The sequence below is a fragment of the Nelumbo lutea genome, chromosome 2 (assembly GCF_056320005.1).
Source record: "Nelumbo lutea isolate HS-2025 chromosome 2, American lotus-T2T, whole genome shotgun sequence".
NCBI lineage: Eukaryota > Viridiplantae > Streptophyta > Magnoliopsida > Proteales > Nelumbonaceae > Nelumbo > Nelumbo lutea.
Window position 1 is genome coordinate 20,195,492 of NC_142685.1, and position 22,488 is coordinate 20,217,979.

General features: G+C 39.3%; 2 protein-coding genes across 3 annotated transcripts; one reads left to right on the forward strand and one right to left on the reverse strand.

The window, feature by feature from the left end:
- The first annotated feature begins 5,973 nt into the window (after nt 1–5,973).
- On the forward strand, nt 5,974–10,853 carry EMS1 (Leucine-rich repeat transmembrane protein kinase). 2 transcript variants are annotated; one of them, XM_088973247.1, is made up of 2 exons: nt 5,974–6,447; nt 6,684–10,853. In XM_088973247.1, exon 2 carries the CDS (start codon nt 6,711–6,713, stop codon nt 10,620–10,622), a length of 3,912 nt encoding a protein of 1,303 aa, XP_088829373.1. In that variant the 5' UTR covers nt 5,974–6,447; nt 6,684–6,710; the 3' UTR covers nt 10,623–10,853. The 2 variants fall into 2 exon arrangements, with proteins under 2 accessions (XP_088829373.1, XP_088829374.1); XM_088973248.1 differs by having other exon boundaries at nt 6,205–6,447; nt 6,660–10,853.
- A 44-nt stretch (nt 10,854–10,897) lies between these two features.
- On the reverse strand, nt 10,898–20,832 carry LOC148869026 (thioredoxin-like 3-2, chloroplastic). The gene is made up of 5 exons (XM_088973249.1): nt 20,345–20,832; nt 18,152–18,226; nt 12,644–12,710; nt 11,253–11,270; nt 10,898–11,162 (listed from the first exon to the last, which is right to left on the reverse strand). The coding sequence occupies exons 1-5, from the start codon at nt 20,677–20,679 to the stop codon at nt 11,046–11,048; spliced, it is 612 nt and encodes a 203-aa protein (XP_088829375.1). The 5' UTR covers nt 20,680–20,832; the 3' UTR covers nt 10,898–11,045.
- Nucleotides 20,833–22,488: the final 1,656 nt, after the last annotated feature.

Here is a 22,488-nt window from a genome sequence, read left to right on the forward strand (position 1 = left end):
ACACTCAAACTTCTAAGTATTCTCCCCTTAAAGGAGAGGCGGGTAATTCAAATGAGATATGGAATTGGAGGCAATGAATAGAAATCATTGGCATAAATCGAGTCTCTGTTTGGGTTGTCAAAGGAAAGGATACGACAACTAGAGAGGCTGCACACTACACAAACTCAAGCAGTGCCTCTCAAGCCAAGGTGTTAGTGCTTTTCTAGATTTGCTTCTTTGAAAGTACAAATTTTTACAGCCATGCTGCTCAGCTGTGAAGTTGGTTTTGGAAATGACCAGAATGGAGACTTCTTCAGTATGGTTGAAGTTGAATTTGTTGTATGTTAACTATTGTATATATGAAATTTCTCATTCCTATGAACCCAACAATGCTTCTCTAAATTATTCATTGGAGCTCTTAACCAAGATAAGTCTTGGTAAACTACAGTTAACTTAAATCTTTGAGGGATTTATTGATGCAATAGTAAAATCTTGGCTGACAAGTGTGAGAACGCTGGTTCAAGTCTGGAAGTGGTCACTTTGTGCAAATAAAACGTTAAAGAATTGATCCATATCCCCAGCCATCCATCTCATGATCATTGGCCAACCAGAAGGCCAGGACCAACATTGCGTAATGGCTCCTCTAGAGAGTGTTTTTGTCTTTCTGTAAATATGGGTCCATGAAGTTCACCAGGTTGTGTAAGCTAGCTTCCGCAAAACTTTAGTTGTTTGGGAGTTTTTTCGTGTATGCGGCACAGTACCCCCATTCAATTCTTTGCTTATAATATAGACTAGCGGGGAAGCCCCTCGCAGGAGCAAAATTTAAAAATGCCATGTGGAGATACATTTTTTTATGCCTATTTGGAGAGATACCATGGTTTTAAAAAATGACCCAGAAATGGAACCTTTTTGGCCATAAGCTTTTGGGTTGATGGTTTGACTATCTGATTTGAACAAATGGTCCGTTCTGACAAAAAAATAAAAAATAAAAAATGGCAAAAAATTGTTGAATGGGTCAATGAATCGACGGTTTGATCACCCGGGTCAAGGGGTCGTTAACTGATTGAATGGTTTTTGGTCAAGGACCGGGTTTGGGGTAAAATGGAATCGGTTGCCTAAACAGTTCCCGGGCTGAACGGTCCGACCATCCAGGTCAACAACGATTAAAAAATCATGGGAGATACAATAATAAATTAGGTTATATTTTTTAAAATAAAATAACTATAACTATATTATTATGAATAATAAACAACCACGTAGAACCAGTCTTGAACCGATTATTTAATTGGGATCAAATCATAGACCTCATTATATTGAAAACAATAGTCAAAATAATACTAATTTATTTTTATGTTAATAAGTTAAACATTTTTAACTAATATCATCTTATTTATTATTTACCAAATTTACTATTTCAAGCATGATTTCTTATGATAGAAAATACCCTACCAAGGCTACCATATACCACAGGAATTTGGTTACTAAATGTGGATTGTTGTCTTTAATTGGCTTAAATATAGGGCATGAAGCTGCCTGAATGAAAAGCCTGTTTGGTGTATTAGTTCAACCAAAGTGAGTTATGCAACCCTTAAAATATCATTCCACTTTAACTGATCATTATGCCGCATGGTTGGGGCATGCCTAACAATGATGTTCATCGGATCATATGGCCATAGCATTCTCCTTTTAGGAAAAGGAAAGAAAAAGGAAATGTAAGGAAAGAAAATGTTAGGTATGAAGCCTATGCAAATCTATTCAAACCTTGAATAGGTTTTCATATGCCTTCTTTCCTTTTCCTACATTTTTCTTCAAAGCAAACACAACTTAAATTTTGCAATATAATCCTCCGTGTGTTTGGTGGTCTTCCCCTCCTAGATGGCTCGAATAAAAGCTGGGAGGATTCATCCAGACATGTGAGAAGTGATGTTATGCGTACTCCTGTTTCTGTTAATCATCAATTAATTTCGTTTTAACAAAAAATGAAAAAGAGGATTCACGAAACAATTATGGCTCAACGCCAAGCAGAAAAAAAGAACTTTTTTTTTCTATATTATAATTCAACTCAGACTATTGATTGCACATATAATGAACAAACACGAATATATATTTTTCGTAAAAAATTCTATTCGATGGCGTAGAATAGTTATGTAAAACAAACATTTTCCTGCAAGAGACTACTGATTGTGTTTCCTTCTTTTATATATATATATATATATATATATATATATATATATTTGTAATTTCTGTTTCATTATTTATTTATTTTTTGGTAATTTGTGTTTTCTTCTAAAGACTCAGGCATTCAGGCTTGCTCTGGAGGTCATGGGAGATATGGATGCTAGGGCTGCTCATAAGAAGGCCCAACCCGATCAAATCGACCAACTTGGACCAACCCAACCCGAGTCGGCTGGGTTTTCATCAGTATGGGTCGGTTTCGAATTGTGCAAATTCTTAAACCGATGATTTGGGTCGGTTTTGGCATTCACACAAGAAAACTGAAACCGACTCGAACCGAACCAAACCGACTTAGTTCCTAGTTCAAACATGAAGTTCCAAAGCCCATTATGCCACCTAGTTTTTGAATGGTTGCAAGAAACTTTTGATTAGTGTATAGTGATTAATGAACAACTTTTGTGATTAACTTTTCATTTAAATTTTATCATAGGAGATGGCTAAAATGATGTTCAATTTATGACTATTTTTAAAATTAGAAAGGTTTTATCACAAGGATGAACTTAAAACCGAAATCGGCCCAAACCGACCCAACCCGACTCAAACCGACCAGGTCAGTTTTGCTTAACACTGGGTTGGTTTTGGTTTCTATGTCAGGTAACCTGACCAAATCGGGTTGGTTGGAAAAACCACAGTAAACTCACCCAACCCGACCCGTGAACAGCCCTAATGGATGCCATTTTCTTCATTAATTTTAGGGTAAAATATAAAACCGTCCCTCTAAGGTTTCTTTTTAATAAAAATCTCGCTTGCAGTTTTGAAAGAGAGAGGAGTTACCTAAAATACTCCAAACCAAAAGAACTTTTAACATTTAGCTAAAAAAAAAATTCCGAGGCCAAATTAAAAAGAACTTTCAATAAAAATCTCCGGCTCCGAATTCCAGAATTTGGACTTTTTTAATTTTAATGTTAGGTCTCTTTAACTAATACAAACTTGGCGCAACTATACTCATACATATATATAGATACATACATACACGCCTTAAACCCAAATTTTAGGATTGGATGTAAATTGATTATAAACCCCATCTAATTCGCCCTACTTGCACCCTCTACCAACTCCCCTTAATTTTACCGATCAGATCTCCAATCCACAAGAATCCTACCTATACGTATCTATACAACACTACAGCCGTACATCGAGAATATCGCGCGGAGATGTTCTTAACATGCGGCTGTAGTGATATAGTGATATGTATGTAGGTGTGGGTAGCGTTATTGTGAGTAAGTGATCAGAACACTAATTTTACGTGCAAAGAATGTGATCTATAAGCAGTGAATTAATAATCCCACTCAGAAACTCCCTGAATGACAGACATGAGGCAAGTACTGCTACTCATCAAGCAGCAGAAGGAAGCTCATCAACGTCCATTCTCCAATCTCCATTGATAGATAGATAATAGCTCGACGACCCACTTCAATAGTCCAATAGTCCAATTAATTAAGAGCCAGAGCGATAGAGACAGACAGACTACCCTCCGTGATGCGAGAAGTGACCAATCAATTCAAAGATCCCCATCCTCCCGCTCGGCTGGCTGCCTTGTTCGGCGAGTGCAAGCATGACGCCATTATCATCACTAAAATGCTCTGAGGGAGAGGGAACAGTTGGATCAAGATTCGAGCATTCGGCGCTGCGCTGGGGCCTGGGGAGTTGCTTTTGCACGTTAACGAAGCGGGGACGGGTGCGCGTCTTTTCTTCCTCCAACACAAGCAAACGATAGCTTGTCCGTCGGTGAAACCCAACACCAGCCTCGGCCCTCGGGAGAAGATGTTGCAGCACAGGAGATTATTTATTTAGCTACACGTTGTTTGACTACTGCTGCTTATCGGTCATCCGACGCTATCATCCACTCAGATTCCCATCCAACGGTTTTAGCACTTGAAAGAGGAGGAGGAAAGTCGAAGAAGAAAAGGAAAAGCTCTGGTTGGTCATCTTGTTTAGGACTTAGGAGTCAGGACTCAGGAGTGGAGCAGGGCAACGCGACCCGAGATTGCCGAGAAGAGAAGGAGAAAGAATGAGGGAGGGGAGATCAAGATCACGAATCACGAATCACGATGCAATAAGTCTCAATTCCCGATAAAGAAGAAAAACTCAGGATCCACGGAATCGAATCGCCATGCCTGTCTGCCCTTGCCAGCCGCACGCGCATACGCGTCAAACAGGCATTGGATGTACGGACCACCCACTGTCAGAGACATAGAAACGGAAACCGAGGGATTCGTTAATAAGTGAAGTAACCACCACCCACTTGTGTGCGTGCAATCGTTTTAAATCCAGAGTTTATGAGCTGCTGCTTGCTGCTACTTCTACTGTGGCGTTGTGCGTGCAATCGTTATGAGCTACTGTTGTGATGTAATGTACCACCTAATATTTACTCTTCTTCATGCCAACCCCATTTCTCTCTCTCTCTCTCTCTCTCTCTCCGTGACGTCTGTGTCTATTAGATTTGGAAATCAGCACCAGTACACAGGCGTAGTCAGTAACAATTGAAAAGGCCATATTGACCACGTTTGAACTACTGAAATTTAAATATTTAGGCGCTCTCTTACTAATAGATTAACCATGCCTTCAAATAAGCAAGAAGAAGTGGAACTTGACAACTACTTTCAATAAAACCATTGATTCATACATTTAACAGAGGATCAGGACCCACCATTTCATTCAAATAAGCAAGAAGTGGATCTTGACAAATTGATTGCATGACTGTAACCTATTAGTTTACTATAATTATTTGGGTGGTTTAAAAATAGCTACTACAACTGCAAAACTACACCCACAAAATGAGAGCGATAAAATTAGTCTAACAATTGCTAATTCTTTGCGCATGCAATAACCTCTTAGCTCTTTTCTTTTTTTTTTTTTTTTATAGATCAAAGCACATATTTGAAAATTATATTAAAATTGAAGAAACAAAAAGAGGAGCCCCATCTCTTAGCTTTTTTTTTTTTTTTTTATAGATGCAATCTCTTAGCTGAGACCTATTAAATGGTGGGTCATCATTCTTTATTGCATTGGTAATGTAAGGTCTATAGCTAAGTTATAGTCACTCATTTTAGCTAGAGCTTTGCAACACTTCTCTTTTATTTTTACCAGTACCACCTACTCATCAGTGCTAACAGTAACACCCATTTAGTCGTTAGAGAAGCCTTGGTCGTGTTTATTTTAGCACAAAACCATTATTTCTTATTTTTGTTTTCAGAACCTTGTGTTTTCTTTTGTTCTGTCCCTAACTAGGGCTACCCAACTACCCATATAATCTCCAAAGGGTTCCCCATTTGCTGTTATCATGATCTCTAGTCCCTACAACAAGTACCCAATACGATCACAAGTCCCCTCGGGTCATTTCCCAAAGAAACAAGACCCTTGGTTTGTATGGAACTGGGTAGCTAGAACAGTGAACGGCATCATTTGAATGGGTTGGAAGCTTAAAATGGATGGGTAGAGGCCATCTCCACGTGAAGTTGGAGAGGGCTAATTAGTACAGACCACAGAACAAGCAGTAGGGAAACTTATTAGTGATCATCTTTATTCCTTTTTCCCTCTTTTGAGACAAGGGCTTTGTGAACTTTATACTGTGCATATTACAATTTATTGGGGGTCATGTTCACCAGGACTGTAGGGGCCACCAGTGTCTCGTTATTGGGGTCCCATTTATCCAAACGAAGAAACTTGGGGGCCCCAGCTAATCAGAAAAGGGAATAAATTAAAGGGTCTGTCAAAGCTAAAAACTCTCAAAAGTAGCACCACCACTACTGACAACACAAGACACAACTCCTTCCCTCTCTGCAGCAGCAATGGTGACATCTTTCGTCTTTTCTTGCCAACCCCCCCACCCCCTCCTCTCTCTCTCTCTCTCTCTCTCTCTCTCTCTCTCATTCATTAGCATTTAGCAACTAAAAACTCTGTTTTATTTATTTTCTTGCACAACAGTAATGCTACACTCTTACCGGAGAATCTTTGGTAATATAAGTTGAGCTTGTCTTTCTGACTCACATTGAGCTGAGACACTTCTGCTTTGATCCCCCATCTCCCATGCACTGCCCCGCTGCTTGGCTGTGCCTTACATTGTCTAGTTAGCTTTACATGACGAGCTTTTATTTGAACACTGCGAAGTTGTTCCGACAATCCAAGCGAGTTTCCCACAGATTCTAGGCTCGTCCTTGAGTGATCCTCACGCAGTTTGCTGAAATATGGGTTTCTCTGCATGACCACCACTCTCCTATTGTCTTCCCACCAGTAAGTTGCTCCGTAGCTGGGCTTAATACCTCTTTCTTTTCATTTTCTTTTTCTTGTGAGGTTCTCTTGACGATGGCTGTATTGTTGTTAATGTTGACATTACAGTATACTTGTGATATAACATGATGCGTTTAATACTCTGAATCCTCCTTTACCATTTCTTACTTTTCATTCTGTCATGAAAACTTTATGGAGTTTGTTTCCTACTGCAGATTAATTTGCGGAACTTAATGCAGGTAAATCTGTTTTTATTAAGCTTCAAAATGGCTTCTGCAAGTTCCATGCTGAGCCTTTTCTTGGTGATATTGCTGTGCTCTTCAGAACTATTATCAGCCAGTGCTTCAGATTTGCAGGCACTGATGGCATTTAAATCGGTTCTAAGGAACCCAGAAGGAATAGCTGATTGGGGAGAGGGTCCTTCCCCTTGTACTTGGACAGGGATCACTTGCCGAAACGGCAGTGTTGTTTCCATTTCTTTGCCTCGTCTGGGTCTGCAAGGCACTCTTCCTCCAGAGCTGGGATCACTGTCAAACCTTGAGCTACTTGACCTTGCGGATAATGAATTCTCTGGTCCACTTCCTCCTCAGCTCTGGAAGCTCAAAAAGCTTAAAACGCTTAACCTGAGCTTCAATCTCCTAAATGGGACCCTTTCTTCTGATGTCCAAAACCTAGAACATTTGCAGAAACTGATCCTTGGATCCAACAGTTTGTCAGGCAAATTGGACCCAGCTATTTGTTCTTGTTTAAGCCTTGAAATTTTGGATTTAGGTGCAAATTCCTTCACTGGGGAAATCCCAAATCAGTTATCATATCTGTCTAAATTACAGGTGCTGGTTTTGGGTGGAAATGGGCTTTCTGGTCCAATTCCATCGTCCATTGGTGAGCTTTTCAATCTTGTTTTTCTCGACCTTGGCGATGGTTTTCTTTCTGGAACCATTCCCACCAGTCTCTGGCAGCTGGAAAAGTTGCAGTCACTGGATCTATCTAACAACTCAATTAGTGGACCGATTCCTTCAATTATTGGCAGACTGTCAGCACTGGGGGATCTCCATGTAGGTCATAACAGGTTCGAGGGTGCCTTGCCTCGTGATGTTGGCAATTTGAAAAACTTGCGCAACTTGGATGCACCTTCTTGTGGGCTCACAGGCCCTATTCCTGATGAAATTGGCAACCTACAGAGCCTTGAGATGCTTGACCTCTCAATTAATCCATTACAGTCACAAATCCCCCCGTCCATTGGAAAACTACAAAATCTGACAATTCTAAACTTGATTAGTGCAGCAATCAATGGGTCAATACCACCAGAACTTGGGAACTGCCGGAAATTAAAAACCGTGATCCTTACCTTCAATGACCTCTCCGGACCTCTGCCAGATAATCTTGCAGGCCTGTCAGATTCTATCATCTCATTCAGCATTGAACGGAATCACATTTCAGGACAGCTTCCACCTTGGTTTGGAAGATGGGTTTTGGCTGATTCGATCTTGTTGGCGTCTAATGAATTCCATGGCACGATCCCACCGGAATTTGGCAACTGTTCATCGCTGACTTATCTCACCCTCAGTCATAATCAATTAACAGGTAACATTCCTTCAGATCTCTGCAACTGCAAGTTCTTGTCAGAGCTTGACCTTGAGAACAATCTCCTCACTGGGATGATCAATGACACATTTCGATATTGTCAAAACCTTACCCAGCTTATTCTAGTTCAGAACAGGCTTACTGGGGCTATTCCAGCATATTTATCTGATCTTCCACTTCTGAGTCTTGAACTCGATTATAACAAATTTTATGGAGAAATTCCAGTGGAGATATGGAGTTCAAACTCCTTGATGGAGTTCAGCGCAGGCTTTAACTTCCTCGGGGGAACATTGTCTCGAAGGATTGGTGGCCTTGTTACCCTTCAACGTCTTATCCTGAATGACAACAGATTGGAAGGAAGAATACCGAAGGAGATTGGGGAACTTCGGGACCTGTTAGTGCTGTCATTGAACCACAACCAGCTATCAGGAGAGATCCCTCAAGAACTATTCAGATGCAGGTCTCTGATGAGCTTAGATCTCGGGTTCAACAAACTCAATGGAAGTATTCCAAGAGAGATAAGAAATCTGACACAGCTGGAATTCCTAGTTCTTTCCCACAACCATCTTTCAGGTGACCTTCCCCTTGGAATAACTGAAGGTTTCCGCCAACCCTCAATTCCTGAAACAAGCTACTTCCAGCACCGCGGAGTCTTTGATCTCTCTGGGAACTTGTTTTCTGGCAAGATTCCTCAACAACTAGGTAACTGCATTGTGATTGTAGACCTGATACTTGGTAATAACAACTTCTCCGGTGATATTCCACCATCCATTTTCAATCTCCCAAACCTCACTTCCATTGATCTTTCTTCAAATCAACTGGAAGGGAAGATTCCAAATGAAGTTGGTGATCCCTATAAGCTTCAAGGTCTAGATTTGGCATACAACCGTTTTCATGGTGAGATCCCGACTGAGATCGGAAAGCTCAAGAATCTGGTTAAATTGAATCTGTCAGGGAACCTGTTGACAGGATCTATTCCTGCTTCGATTGGCAATCTTGGAACTCTTTCTGATCTGGACCTCAGCAACAATCATCTCTCTGGTATGCTACCACTATCCCTTTCCATGTTGACAAAAATTGTTGGCCTGTACTTGCAACAGAACCAGATCACAGGTGACATCAATGGAGTGCTAATGCAGAGTGGTTCATGGCGACAAATTCAGACCTTGAACCTGAGTTTGAACTTGTTATCTGGTGAAGTTCCAAGCTCAATAGCAAACCTGTCATATCTAAATTACCTGGATCTGCATAACAACAGGTTCACTGGAACAATTACCAGATACTTCGGCAATCTTTCACAGCTTATGTACCTGGACATGTCCAACAACTTATTTCATGGGCAAATTCCACAGGAGCTATGTGACATTACTGATCTTAACTTTCTTAGTCTTTCAAACAATCAGCTATGGGGCCCAGTTCTGAATTGTGGGAAGTTTACAGGTAGATCATTTCTGAACAACAGTGATCTCTGTGGAGCTTCAGTAGGGCGTATTTGCAAATTTGGACGAAGACAGAGGAGACGGTTGCTTGACACACCTGCCATCTTGATTCTATCACTGAGTACCTCTTTTTCCGTTTTCTGCTTGTTTATTGTCTTCCTCAAATGGAAGACTCTCTTCCAGGATAGCATGAAGCCTCTTCCAAAGAGCATGGCGAAAACCAGAGTGGCAACCATGAATGACATAGGAACCAGTTTTGAGCAGCCTCTTCTCCAGCTGACACTCTCAGACATCCTTCATATCACAAACAATTTCTCCAAATTGAATGTGATTGGTGATGGTGGATCAGGAACTGTATATAGAGGAATCCTTCCAGATGGGAGGATGGTTGCAATCAAGAAGCTTGGGAAGGCACGGGACCAAGGAAGCAGAGAATTCCAAGCAGAAATGGAGGCAATAGGAAAAGTGAAACATAGAAATCTAGTCCCCTTGCTGGGATACTGTTCTTTTGAAGACAACAAGATTCTGATATATGAATTCATGGCAAATGGAAGCTTGGAGTCCTGGTTAAGGAATAAATGTGAATCACTGAATGTATTAAGTTGGAACAAAAGATTAAAAATTACAACAGGAACAGCAAGAGGGCTAGCTTTTCTGCACCATGGTGTTATCCCACGTGTTATTCACCGGGATGTGAAGGCCAGTAACATTCTTCTGGATCAAAATTTTGAAGCACGGGTCTCAGACTTTGGGTTGGCAAGAGTAGTAAGTGCATATGACACCCATGTGACCACTGAAATAGCTGGCACATTTGGGTATATTGCACCAGAATATGCTCAGAGCTGGAGGTCCACAACAAAGGGGGATGTGTACAGTTTTGGGGTTATACTATTGGAGATGGTTACAGGAAAAGAGCCAACTGGTATCTGTTTTAAGGATGTTGAAGGGGGAAATCTGGTAGGCTGGGTTAGAGAAATGGTGACAAGAGGAAAGAGTGTAGAAAGTTTAGATGGAAGAGTCTCCAATGGAAGTATTTGGGTTGCCCAGATGGTTGAGGTGCTGCATCTTGGACTCGTCTGCACAAGTGAGGATCCAATGAAGAGGCCATCCATGCTGGAGGTGGTTAAGTTTCTCGAAGATATTGGTGGAGAATAAAAAGGTTTCTCATTTGTATATGGAGGCTTTCAGAAATCAAGCTTTCCCTACATTTAATCTCCACATGTATTTCATTAGTTTTCTTGTTTTCAACGGAAAGTATTTATTGTCCAGAATCTATCACAATAGACATGGCTCCTTGGTTCTTATTTTATTTTCCCTTTGTAAAGAAAGCAAATTTATGTAGATATTTTTACAAGTTCAGTGTGAAACAAATATTTGTGTGAATAACTCATTCTCATTGTTTCATGAACCTCGCAAACCATCAAATGTGCTTTGTGGCCTCCAAAAACCTCATCTTGCTTATTGCTTTACTTCCATGTTTGGTTTCTTAAATTCTCTTTGTAAGGAGAAGCAGATTTACATGGATATTCACAAGTTCAATGTACAAAACAAATAATAGTGTAAACATGAAAAAGTGAATCAAACAGCAAAATTTATGCCCAACTCATTCTCAATTATTTCATGAACATCGTTAACCACCAAATGTGCTTTGTGGCCTCCAAAAACCTCAGCTTGCTTCTTGCTATCCTTCCACAACTGTTACGAGTCATCTCTATTAGCATTAAGAAGAAAAATATTGACATAGACAACCAGCAAACAAATGTGACAAATATATGCATATGGTACCTGTATGGTTGGCATTTTCTAGATAGGTTTTCCAGGTCCCCAAGTTTGAGATAACATGAAACAGCACAGAAATTGTCAAATACGATTTTTAGACTAAGTGACAAATAATTATTTTTTCAGAACTCGAGATAAAATCGTTGAATAGATTTTCTTAGTTGCTAGCTGTACATGGAGCATGCTTGAAAGATACTTGTATTTTCAGCAGAGATTAATACAATACAAAAAAGATTTTCTTATTTGGTTGAAAAAGAAAGAGCCGAAAGGGGTTTACTACTTTCACATGCTACAGGTTTGCAATAAATGAATGCTTCATAAAATTCAGATTCAGAAGGATGAAGCTAGAGCAGCAGGAAAAGTTACCTTACCATCTTTAATTGATGGAAAAATGATACCTATGGAAAATTCTCCGTTGGTTTTTTTGGTATTAATCACTGCTCGACACCCGTATAGGGGTCTCTACTCTTTTAATTTTAGAGTACAACATCACAACAACTGCCTCAAGTAATCGCACAATTCTTTTCTTACAAAGATGATAATAGCGGGATTTGAAACCGGACCACCGCTGGGGCAATTCATCAAGCGCACCAACTGGGCTACCCGTCAGTTGGTTAATTCCCCGTTGGTTTGGTAACAAAGTATGAAGAGTAATATCCAGACATAATGGCACCTATATAACCTATAGGCTTCTCTACAGGGAACATTTATTCCTGATTCATGTCAAAGAGGTAATAGGTCAAATTTTAGGAGCTTTACTTGGTTTTGAAGTCATTGCATCTAATAGGTATGAGGTGAAGAGTGTTAGGAGTCTTTAAATTGGGGAATATATCTATATAAGGCTTATAATATCATTGAAAAAGAGAATTGTAAGATTGAGATTTTTACCTTTTGGCTTATGCTGTTTGAGTATGATGCTCAACAAATTTTCTTAATTTTTCCAATGTCTTATCTTTGCTACATTAGTTCTTCTTGCCTTTGAGTGTACTGCTCAAGAATTCTTTTTGACCGAGATAGGAATGACTCCTATATCTATCTTCTTTTCTCAATTCTGTATGTGTTCCATTGCTATTTGTGAGAGATTAATTCATTATTGCAAGTCTACTACATTATGACTTTTGGAGAAAGGAAATATACATTTACTTATAATCCATTACCATTTATATATGAATACTGGACTGATAGTATGCATTACAGGATCTTACAATAGTAGTTCTTTACATTTTTTTGGAACTGGTGATCCGTCATGTAAAGAAAAGTAGTTGGTTGTAACTTGTAAGGAAACTGAATTGATCATTCATAAATAAAAAGCAATGCATATGAGATCACAATAGTATTATTTGTTCACATACCAGAAACAGAAAATATAGACTTGACACACATTTAAAGAGTCTTACTGTGATTCCTGCATGAGCCACAAGTCTGTATGGGATGATGTTGACATCAACACAATAGAACCGGATTCTGCATCATGACATAGAATAGATCTATTCTCAATCACATCATGACCAATCCATATTAAAGAATAATCTGATTTTAAGTGCCTGCCAAATAGACTGCAATGATGGTATACCAATGTCCCACTAGAAAGTGGTGTTAGGGCAATTCCTCACAGGTAGCCTGTGTGTGAGAGGAGAGCTCCAGGAATTTATTGGGTTCTATTGAGGTGGACCTTTTGTGCCAAAACTGACCCAATAAAATGACACTAATCATATGTGAACTACTGAACTATATGAGAACAGGTAAATTATTGGGTTCTATTGAGGTCAACCTTTTGAAGTCATTTTTTAGCATTGTGAGATCCACCAGGTGGTCCAGTTGTACTCATATTGCAGTGAGTCAGTGACAGCCAATTTGGTACCAAGTCATCTTGGTTTTATATGCAGGTTGTCTCATGATAAAATGAAAATGATTTCAATTTAAAGTTTTGATGAAGGATAGGTTCCGATTATGTACACGTTAGCAAGTCTAAGTACTAGATGGTTAACCCAAAGTTCCCAGACGGAGTGACAAAGCGACGAAGATTTTCAGGTGAAAGTCTGAATTGAATATCGAAGCGAAGAAAATACTACTTGAGAGTGGAAGGGCCAGGGATACCGATCCCAGTCCAATGGTTGCAGCCTGTGTAGGAGAGGAAGGGGTAAGAGATAGAAGTAGAGATAGGGAGGGTCAGGAGAGGGAGGTAGGAAGAGAGGAGGAAGTAAAAAGAATTAAAAGAATCCTGGAAAATCCTTGAGAGCCTGTTAACTGAAGTTGAGAAGAATAATTTACAGAAGGAAGGGGCAGAGGGGGTTAGTATAGAAAGAAATGAGGAGGAAGGAGGTAGAGGTGGGGAAACAAGCCAGGAAGAAAGGAATAGAAAGTTGGACAAAAGAGAGCTGACTAGTGATGATTCTGTGGCAACCTTTGTGCAGAAGTTGGGTGTAAATTGAAAGATCCAAATGACCTCAAAGTGTTTCTACAAAAAAAAGAGAGAAGACGTTAAGGTAAAAAGGAGAAAATTGAGTGAGGCTGAAAGACTGATGAAAGATGTGGAAGGAGAAAAAAGTTTTGGTGTTAAAGGGGAAAGGAGGAAAGGTACTAAGTGAGGGCAATAGGTGTAAGGGGTGGAAAATAGAAATAAATGAGGATCATAAGTTGGAATATTAGAGGATTGGGAAGTGCAAAAAAGAGAGTAGTAATAAAAGAGGCCATTAAGAAAATAGATCCAGATGTAGTAATGTTGTAGGAGACCAAAAGAGCAGAATTTGGCATCAAGTGGGTAAGGAGTGTATGGAGAGGTAGGGGGATTAGTTGGGCGGCCCTGCCTTTCTGGGATTCGTAGGAGATGTTGTGACAATGTGGAAGAATGATGTACTTGTAGGTATGGAGGAGTTGATAGGACAATTTTCAATTTCCTTGAAGTTTAGGCAAGTGGAGGATGGATTTGAATGGGTGTTAACCAATGTTTTTGGGTTAAATGATTATAGAGAAAAGAGGAAGTTAAGGGAAGAACTGGTGGATATAAGGGGGTTGTGGGAAGGACCATAGTGTTTAGAAGGTGACTTCAATGTAATCAGATTCTTGGAAGAAACAAACAATCCTAGGCAGAGGTCCACTACGAGTATGAGGAAATTTAATCAATTTGTGGATGCCTATGAACTTAAAGAGATTCCATTGTCACACACCTGTTTTACTTGGTCCAGTATCTAGGTGAATCCAATTTGCTCCAAGTTGGACAGATTCTTATTTTCAAATGATTGGGAAGAACATTGGGGGAATTTAACCTCTAGAGCACTTCCAAGGGTGACCTCCGACCATTGGCCTATTGTAATTTATAAGGAGGAGGTGAGAAATGCAGGACCTGCACCATTTAGATTCGAAAACACGTTAAGACACCCGGGCATCATTTAGAAAGTTAAAGAGTGGTGGTTAGAAAACAATCCAACAGTGGAATGGAGTGGAATGCGGTTTCACAAAAAGCTCCAATATTTGAAAGTTAGAATCAAGGAATGGAATCTCTTAGAGTCCGGGATATTAGAGGAAAGGAAGCAAACTATGACTGCACAAATTGAAATCCTGGATAGCAAAGAAGGGAGGGGATGCCTTACAAAAGAGGATAAGAAACAAAGATGGAAACTGCGTAGACAATTAGAGGACTATCTTCTTTAGGAGGAAATAAGTTGGAGGCAAAAGTCAATATGCAAATGGCTGAAAGAGGGGGATAGGAATACCAAGTTTTTTCATGTTGTGGCAAGTGGAAGAAGGAGAAGAAATTTTATCTCAATTCTAGAGATTGAAGGGGCAACAGTTTCCATTCAAAGAGAGATTGCAGGGGCCTTTGTGGATTATTTTAGGTCTATATTTAGAAGACCCCTAAACAATAGGGTGTGGCTTGAGGGGTCGGAATGGCCAACATTGAAGCTAGAGGATAGGGAGTGGCTAGAAAGGAAATTTGATTTGGAAGAGATAAAGGAGGCGGTGTTTTCTATGGATAGATCAAAGGCATTGGGCCCAGATGGTTTTACGATTGCTTTTTATTAGGATTGTTGGGAGATATTAAAGGACCTAAGGCTGGTTGGTATTTGATGAATTCCATACTAGAGTGATTAACCCTAGGCTAAATTCCACATTCATTGCCTTGGTACCCAAGAAAAGAAATGCAAACCATCTGAGGGATTATAAGCTGATCTGCCTAGTTAACAACCTTTATAAGATTATCACTAAGGTGCTGTCAATTAGAATTAGAAAGGTGATCCCAGCAATCATAGCAAATAACCAAGGAGCTTTTGTGAAGGGGAGGTAGATAACAGATCAGATACTTGTAGCAAATGAAAGTTTGGAGTATTTCAAGAGATCCAAGAAAAAAGGGGTGGTCTGCAAATTGGATTTGGAAAAGGCTTATGACTTGGTTGATTGGTCTTTCCTACTGGAGGTGATGATCAATTTTGGGTTTGGAGAAAATTAGTGCAAGTGGGCAATGGGTTGCATTAGGAATTGCCATTACTCCATCTTGGCGAATGGGACAGTGGTGGATTTCTTTCCAACTTTAAGAGGGACTAGACAAGGAGATCCTCTCTCCCCTTTTTTATTTACTTTGGTTGTAGAAGTGTTGGGGAGACTAATTTCCAGAGCAGATTCTAGGGATTTAATAAGAGGGTGGAGAATTGGAAGGGAGAACATATCACTCACACATTTGTAATTTGCAAATGACACAATACTTTTTTGTGAAGGAGGGGATCTTAATAAGATCAGAAACTTGAAGCTCATCATATAACTCTTTGAGCAAATGTCAAATCTTAAAGTGAATTTCGAGAAAAGTTGTATAGTTGGGGTTAATTTGGGGGAGGGGGAGGTATCTGTGCAGACACTTTGGAGTGTGCAGTGTCTAATTGGCCTTTAAACTACCTTGGTTTGCCATTGGGAGATAATCTTAGAAAGGTGAATTTTGGGTTCCGGTTGTGAAGAGATTTGAAATGAGACTTGACACTTGGAAGAAAAATTACTTGTCTCTTGGAGGGAGAATCACTCTAATTAGGTCTACATTAGCTAACCTTCCTATATATTTCTTATTAGTCTTTAAGATTCTAGTTAGGGTGGCTAGCGGGTTGGAAAAACTAATGAGAGACTTCCTCTGGGAGCTGGGGGAGGAGAAAAAGGACGATAGAGTTATAGGTGGGAGGTGGTGTGTAGGAGCAAGAAGGAGGGAGGTTTAGGTATGGGGAACATAAGGAATAGGAACTTGGCACTACTAGGGAAATGGCTGTGGAGATTCTCATTGGAGAAAGAAAAACTTTGGGTTAAGATAGTGGATAGTATTCATGGGATTGCAAGCAATTGATGGGACTTTGGGATTCTAGCAAGGACTACAAGAGCATCTCCCTGGAAAGCTATTATTCAAGTTATTTTTCCCTTGTTCTCTTCCTGGATTAGGTATGACTTGCACTCAAGAAACCTCATTAAATTTTGGGAACATGTTTGGGTTGGGGATTCCTCTTTAAAAGACCAATTTCCAATTCTTTTTTCTATCTCTACCCTTAAAAATGAACCAGTATCCTCCTTCCTTGTACCTTCTAACTCAACTTCTGGATTTGGCTAGAGCTTGGGTTTGAGAAGAGACATCAGGGACACAGAGTTGGGCTATATTTCAATCTTATTATCCATCCTTCAAGGGGTCTTCCTAGAGCCAACAAAGGCGGACAGTAGAATTTGGACACTCATTCCCTCGGGTTCCTTCACTTGTGCCTCATTCTTTAAAGCCCTAATACAACCTTCTTCTGTTGGACTGTCCTTCCCTATTAAAGAGGTATAGTGTCAACCTATACCTCCGAAGGTTGAGAGTTTTTGTTGGGAGGCCTTTTTGGAAAGAGTTAATACAGAAGATTTACTTCAAAGAAAAAGACCCAATAGCTGTTTGTCTCCTCACTGGTGTGTTCTCTATAAAGCTGATGGTGAGTTTGGATACCATTTATTAATTTCCTGTCAGTTTGCTAAAGTCATTTGGGAATGGGTCACTTCTCTGTTTGGGTGCAGGTGGACTCCCCCATTGAATGTGCAGAGTTTATTCACTTCCATGCCCAACTGACCAACAAAAAGGGCTAAGATTATGTGGAGATGTGCTAGGGCTGTAGTTTGTTGGATTGCTTGGGAAGAGAGAAATTCACAGATTTTTTCAAATAAGGAGAGAAGCTTGGAAGTAATATCGGAGGTCATTCATATTAGGGTGATATATTGGTTGAAAACTTTGGACATGTTTGCAGATTTCTCAGTTGATGAGTTGCTAAGAAATTGGAAGGAGATTGCAGAATCAACTTTGGCTAAGAAGGTTTAAGTTCTTGCTAGACCCCTCCACCTCACAGTTTGACTAAACTGAATTTCGATGGCAACAAAATGGGCAATCCAGGGTCCTCTGGAATAGGGGGAGTTATAAGAGATGAACAAGGGAATATGTTAGCTATGTATTCTGGTCCAATTGGGGTGGGAGATTCCTTGAGGGCTGAGATACTAGTAGCTATTGAAGGGGTAAAAAGGGTCAAGGACATGCATATTAATAAATTGATCATAGAAGGAGACTCTAAAATTGTGGTGAACTGGCTAAAAGAGGACAACTCTAGGCTCTGGAATTACAACAATGAAAAAAGGAAATTTAAGTGGCCGACTAAGGACATTGAAATTCAGTGTACATGGGTAAAGAGAAGTGCAAATTCATTGGCAGATGGTCTAGCTAGGCGAGGGGTGAATAGAAACTCTATTTTTTGGGCTATGTTGTAATTGCTTTAATTTTGGGTGTACATTGGATGTATTCGGGAGTTAAGAATGTTTAGCTCCTTTGCTTTGTAATTTTCAATCCGTTAATAAAATTCACTGTTATTGATAAATAAAAGGTACTAAATGGTTAACAGAGGAAACTGAAAAGTAGCTCCAACCTTGAATGGTAATATGCTGCCAATTTTTCCAACTTGGGTTTCAAATATATAAATTTTCTGCACCAGCTTGCCATCCTACATGTCCATATAATGTTATTAAGAAGCCAACTGAATTAGATCTTTGAAAAAAACTGCATTATTTCAAAAATCATCAAATAATGTACTAGGGACTACATTGCACATTAATCATGGGATCTCTTTTCAGATAAAGCCAAATAATCTTTTCTAAAGTTCAAGTACACAGAAAGGCCTTTTTTATGATCAGTAACATAAGATGGATTTTATTAATTATAAGGATACATAGTCATAAAACACGTTTCAAATTTACTTGGAATCGAAGGTTGAAAAGCATAACAAACAGTGGCAGCTGTCACAACCAGCACTATAGAATTACAGTGAATAACATGTTTCTTCCCAGGCCTGATGATCCCATTTCAACTCATTTCTGATGATTCGGGTATCCACCTGAATGCACAATTCAATTGAGAGGCCGATGTCTTTACTTGTCACAGACCTTAGTGACCATGGTCATTTAATCCCTACAAAGAACTGGATTATAGCTACTTTGCAATATCTTCCAACTAAAATGCAGCTCCAAATTGCAGCATGTGCTAGTTTAAATCCTTGAAGAAATGCAAGAAACTCAGCCCTCAAGGAACTACTCAACAGGGGCCTCAAAAACTTAAATACTATATTTCCAGCATGATCTGTAAAAGTACTCCCCGGTCCCCACACCATATTTCCCCAGGTTGCGTGGGAGAAATCTGGTATCTTAGTAAGATCTTTCTACTACAACACCTAGCAACTTTTCAACCTCAGAAATCTGGTGTTCGGCAGTACCTCAAAGGTGTCTTTTTCTTGTTTGGATTTTGGACAGCTATACTCAACAGATGCTTGAATAAGGACAAATTGCAAAGGAGGGTTGTGGGGCTGAATAGTGATATTTGTGTTATGGAATGCCTGTACAGAATCAGTAAATCATCTGTTTTTCACTGCAATTTTCTGAGAGGCTATGGACTTGGATGAAGGTTTGTTTGGTGTGGAAGGATGTACTCTAGAATTGGTTGAAACCTTCTTTCAAAGCTGGCAATTGAAAGGCTTGATCAAAGGCAAAGCAGGGGATAACGCTTTGAAGATAGCCCCTTTTGCTGTTTTTTTGTACCACAGACTAAAAGAAACACTCAGATTTTTTATATAATAAGCAAGAATCAAAACAAATAGTGACAAGGAAACTATTCAGGGGAAAACCATACAATTCTTATTTTGGTACAGGAAATCTTTCTGTATAAACAACGGGGAGGACATGATATAGAATTTTGTACATTCCCATTGTACAGTTCCTTGGTGTACATGGGGCTGGTGTACTTGTCCTAGTCAGTTTCGTACTTCGTTTATACTTTATAGTTTATACAAATCTATACTCTTATCTTCTTCCAAGGAAGTCATATTTTATTTTCCCCATCTCAAGCGCCTCCCGTGGCTGAAGAAGAACCAGTCCTTCAGGAGAAAACCATCCACCAGAGCAACCTCTCAAGATAGAGTACATCGAGATTCCTTTGAACTCCTTAATCATCATCAATGAGCCACTCTCACCGTACATAAGTCAACGAAGGCATTTGGGTCCTGACTATTGTTTTCAAAAAATCATGGAGTTAGGTACACACCACAACTCCTAAGTATGGCGGCCCTTGCATAGTGCTAAAGAATCTTGCTCGTGTGCAATGATCGGGTATAGATATCAATGTTCAGGTCCAACTTCTAGCAAAGAGCTTGAAGTTAAACACAGTAGTCAGATATGTAAGAATATTTCAGGTGGTCCACTTATTGAATTTCTACTAATTTTCTAAGAAGTTATTTTTTATTATTTTTGGGTACATAGTTCTTCTAAAAAGTCTTAAGAATTTAAGCCAAAATTCTCATTCAAGATAACCCCTCAAACATCAAATTAACTAAACCGAATTTCACATTCGCCAACCCAAAAGCCGAATTAACATTTTGGGTACAAATTGGTGAGCAATATGTAATTGTCACATCACAAATGAGAGTCACTTCAGCTAGAAAAATGTATGTGTGGGACTGACCATTCAAGTTTATAGTATAAGCAGCAATTTGTATCAATCAACCCAAAACTTTTCAGGTAGAAAAAAATATCTCTCACCAAGTTGTTTTAATCAGCTAGAAAATGAAACGAACCAGACAATAATAACCGATTCTTCGAGCTGTTGCGCCTCGGCAATGATCTGGTCAAACTGCTCTTCGCTGACGATGGGCTGGAGCTGGATTGAAACGGGTGCATCGAGGTCCTCCTGCAAAGGACCCTCCGCGGTCCAGACAGTTGGCATTGTAATCTTCCTTTCAAATTTGTTGGTCATATCGGGAAGACCCAAAGAAAATTTAGTAAAAGCAGCTATTTCGGTTTCTGAGATTGAGAAATGATGAAGAAACCTCACATGCTCAGATGAGGACTCATATGGTTTTCTTAGCTGCGAAGATTGGATGCATGGAGAGATCGAAAGGGTGCCTGACATTTCCAAAAGGATTATTAAAAATTGAAAGAAGAAAATTGGCAGAGAATCTAGGGGCAGACGGGCAGTTGAAATCGGAAATCTCTCTCTCTCTCTCAAACCCCGCAAGGCTCTAGAGTTCTAATTTCTAGCTCGGGTGCCGGGTGCGCATGTCTTGAACTCTTGATCCCTTCTTAGTTCTTATACGGTCAAAGGTGAAAACGACGTAGTTTTTTTAGCTCGGCTGCGTGTCTTGATCCCATCTGATTCGTCATATCAACGGCTCTTAAGCGTTTGTGAACTTGATCTTGGGCATATGATAGGTGCTATCGTGTTATATGACTTATGATGCGTCATGCTAACCCGGACCGGGCCCAGCCGGCTTGAAGTATAAGCAGTAAGCTCGGGCTTTGTCCTACACTGCCTAGATTTTAGTTTGTTTTTTGCTCAGTTAATACAAATATGGACAATGCATGCTATCATTGTTTGTGTTGGTTCATGGGCTACACAATGGGGTACCCCGTCCCCCAAACCCATACCCCCCAACGGGATTTGATCTTATGTCTCTAAATCCAGCTAAAAACTGAGCCGAGGAAGCATCAGTTGCATGGATGGAGTTGGAGATTTTCAGAAAATTTTTTCTCCCTCTTATTCTATTACTAGCCTTCTCTATAAATCACATCCTGCCCGTAAATTAGATAAAATTCAATCCACCCCTAAGAAATCCTAATTTCACCTAGAGGTGGACGGAATCATTAAAACCCCTTATTTTTATTTTTTGTTCGTGTGTAAGGGACAGATGAACATAGACGGAGTCACGTCAGGGTCAGGGCAACGATCCATAATAGTGAGATTCCGGGACATAGGGAGGCTGAGGCTCCCGGAGTCCTTGGCTTTGCCTATGCCTATGATCAGTTGTTATTAGGGGTGTTAGATTGGAAGGTTCAAATCGTAAAATCGAACTAAATTAAACTAAATTTGTGGTTTGATTTGATCTGTACCTGGTTTGACTCATTTTGATGTTTTGTTGAATTGTAATTTATGGTTTTGATTTGGTTTATTAGATTTTATAAATCAAACTAAATTGTAAACCAAAATTATATATACAATATATAGTTTATAAATATTATATATAATATTTAAGTCGGATGTATAAAATTATAATTATATAATACTCTTTTGTTTTATATAAAATAATAAAATAAAAGTTTTAAATTTTAATTTTTAGAGATGCTATTTGGGTTTTCTAATTAGGTTAAGCACAATTGAATAATAAAATGGTCCAAAGTCCTCAAACTGTATTAAGAACTGCACCACACAATAATAAAACAGTTTGGTCTGATTTTGTTTCCATACCAAAACAGTTTGGTTTGGTTTAAAAAATTTTCAAATCATAATTTACTTATCTTGTCTAAGATCTTTTCAAACCACACCAAATTGGACTGTGAACACCACTAATTGTTACACTAACTGGAATTGTGATTTTGGGTGTAATAAACTCCAAATATAAGGCAGCGTTTGGAATCAGTGTAAAACGTCATCAGTATAAAAAAGCACTGATGACATTTTACACTGAACCAGAAAATGGCCGTTACATTTTTGAAAATAGTGATGGGTGGAAGAATAAAGTTTTACATCGATAAAACTGATGTAGTTTTTATATTGATTATCGATGTAAAACTTTAAAAGTAACGAAGTTTTACATCTATTATCTATTATCAATGTAAAACTGTACTCCATCCAAATGCATGCAAATTTGAACCGGATTATAGTCTTATGTTGATAATAATTACACCATCTTTCCGAATGGCATATAAAACCAAACCGGTGTAA

Excerpts from the sequence above, each read along its gene's own strand:
- LOC148869026 (XM_088973249.1), bottom strand. The coding sequence starts at position 20,679 with ATGTCAGGCACCCTTTCGATCTCTCCATGCATCCAATCTTCGCAGCTA. Across the intron at positions 18,227-20,344 it reads GAATCGGTTATTATTGTCTG|GATGGCAAGCTGGTGCAGAA; the intron begins GTTCGTTTCATT and ends ATGGACATGTAG. Across the intron at positions 12,711-18,151 it reads GCAGCATATTACCATTCAAG|AATCCGGTTCTATTGTGTTG; the intron begins GTTGGAGCTACT and ends GTCATGATGCAG.
- EMS1 (XM_088973248.1), top strand. The coding sequence starts at position 6,678 with ATGCAGGTAAATCTGTTTTTATTAAGCTTCAAAATGGCTTCTGCAAGT.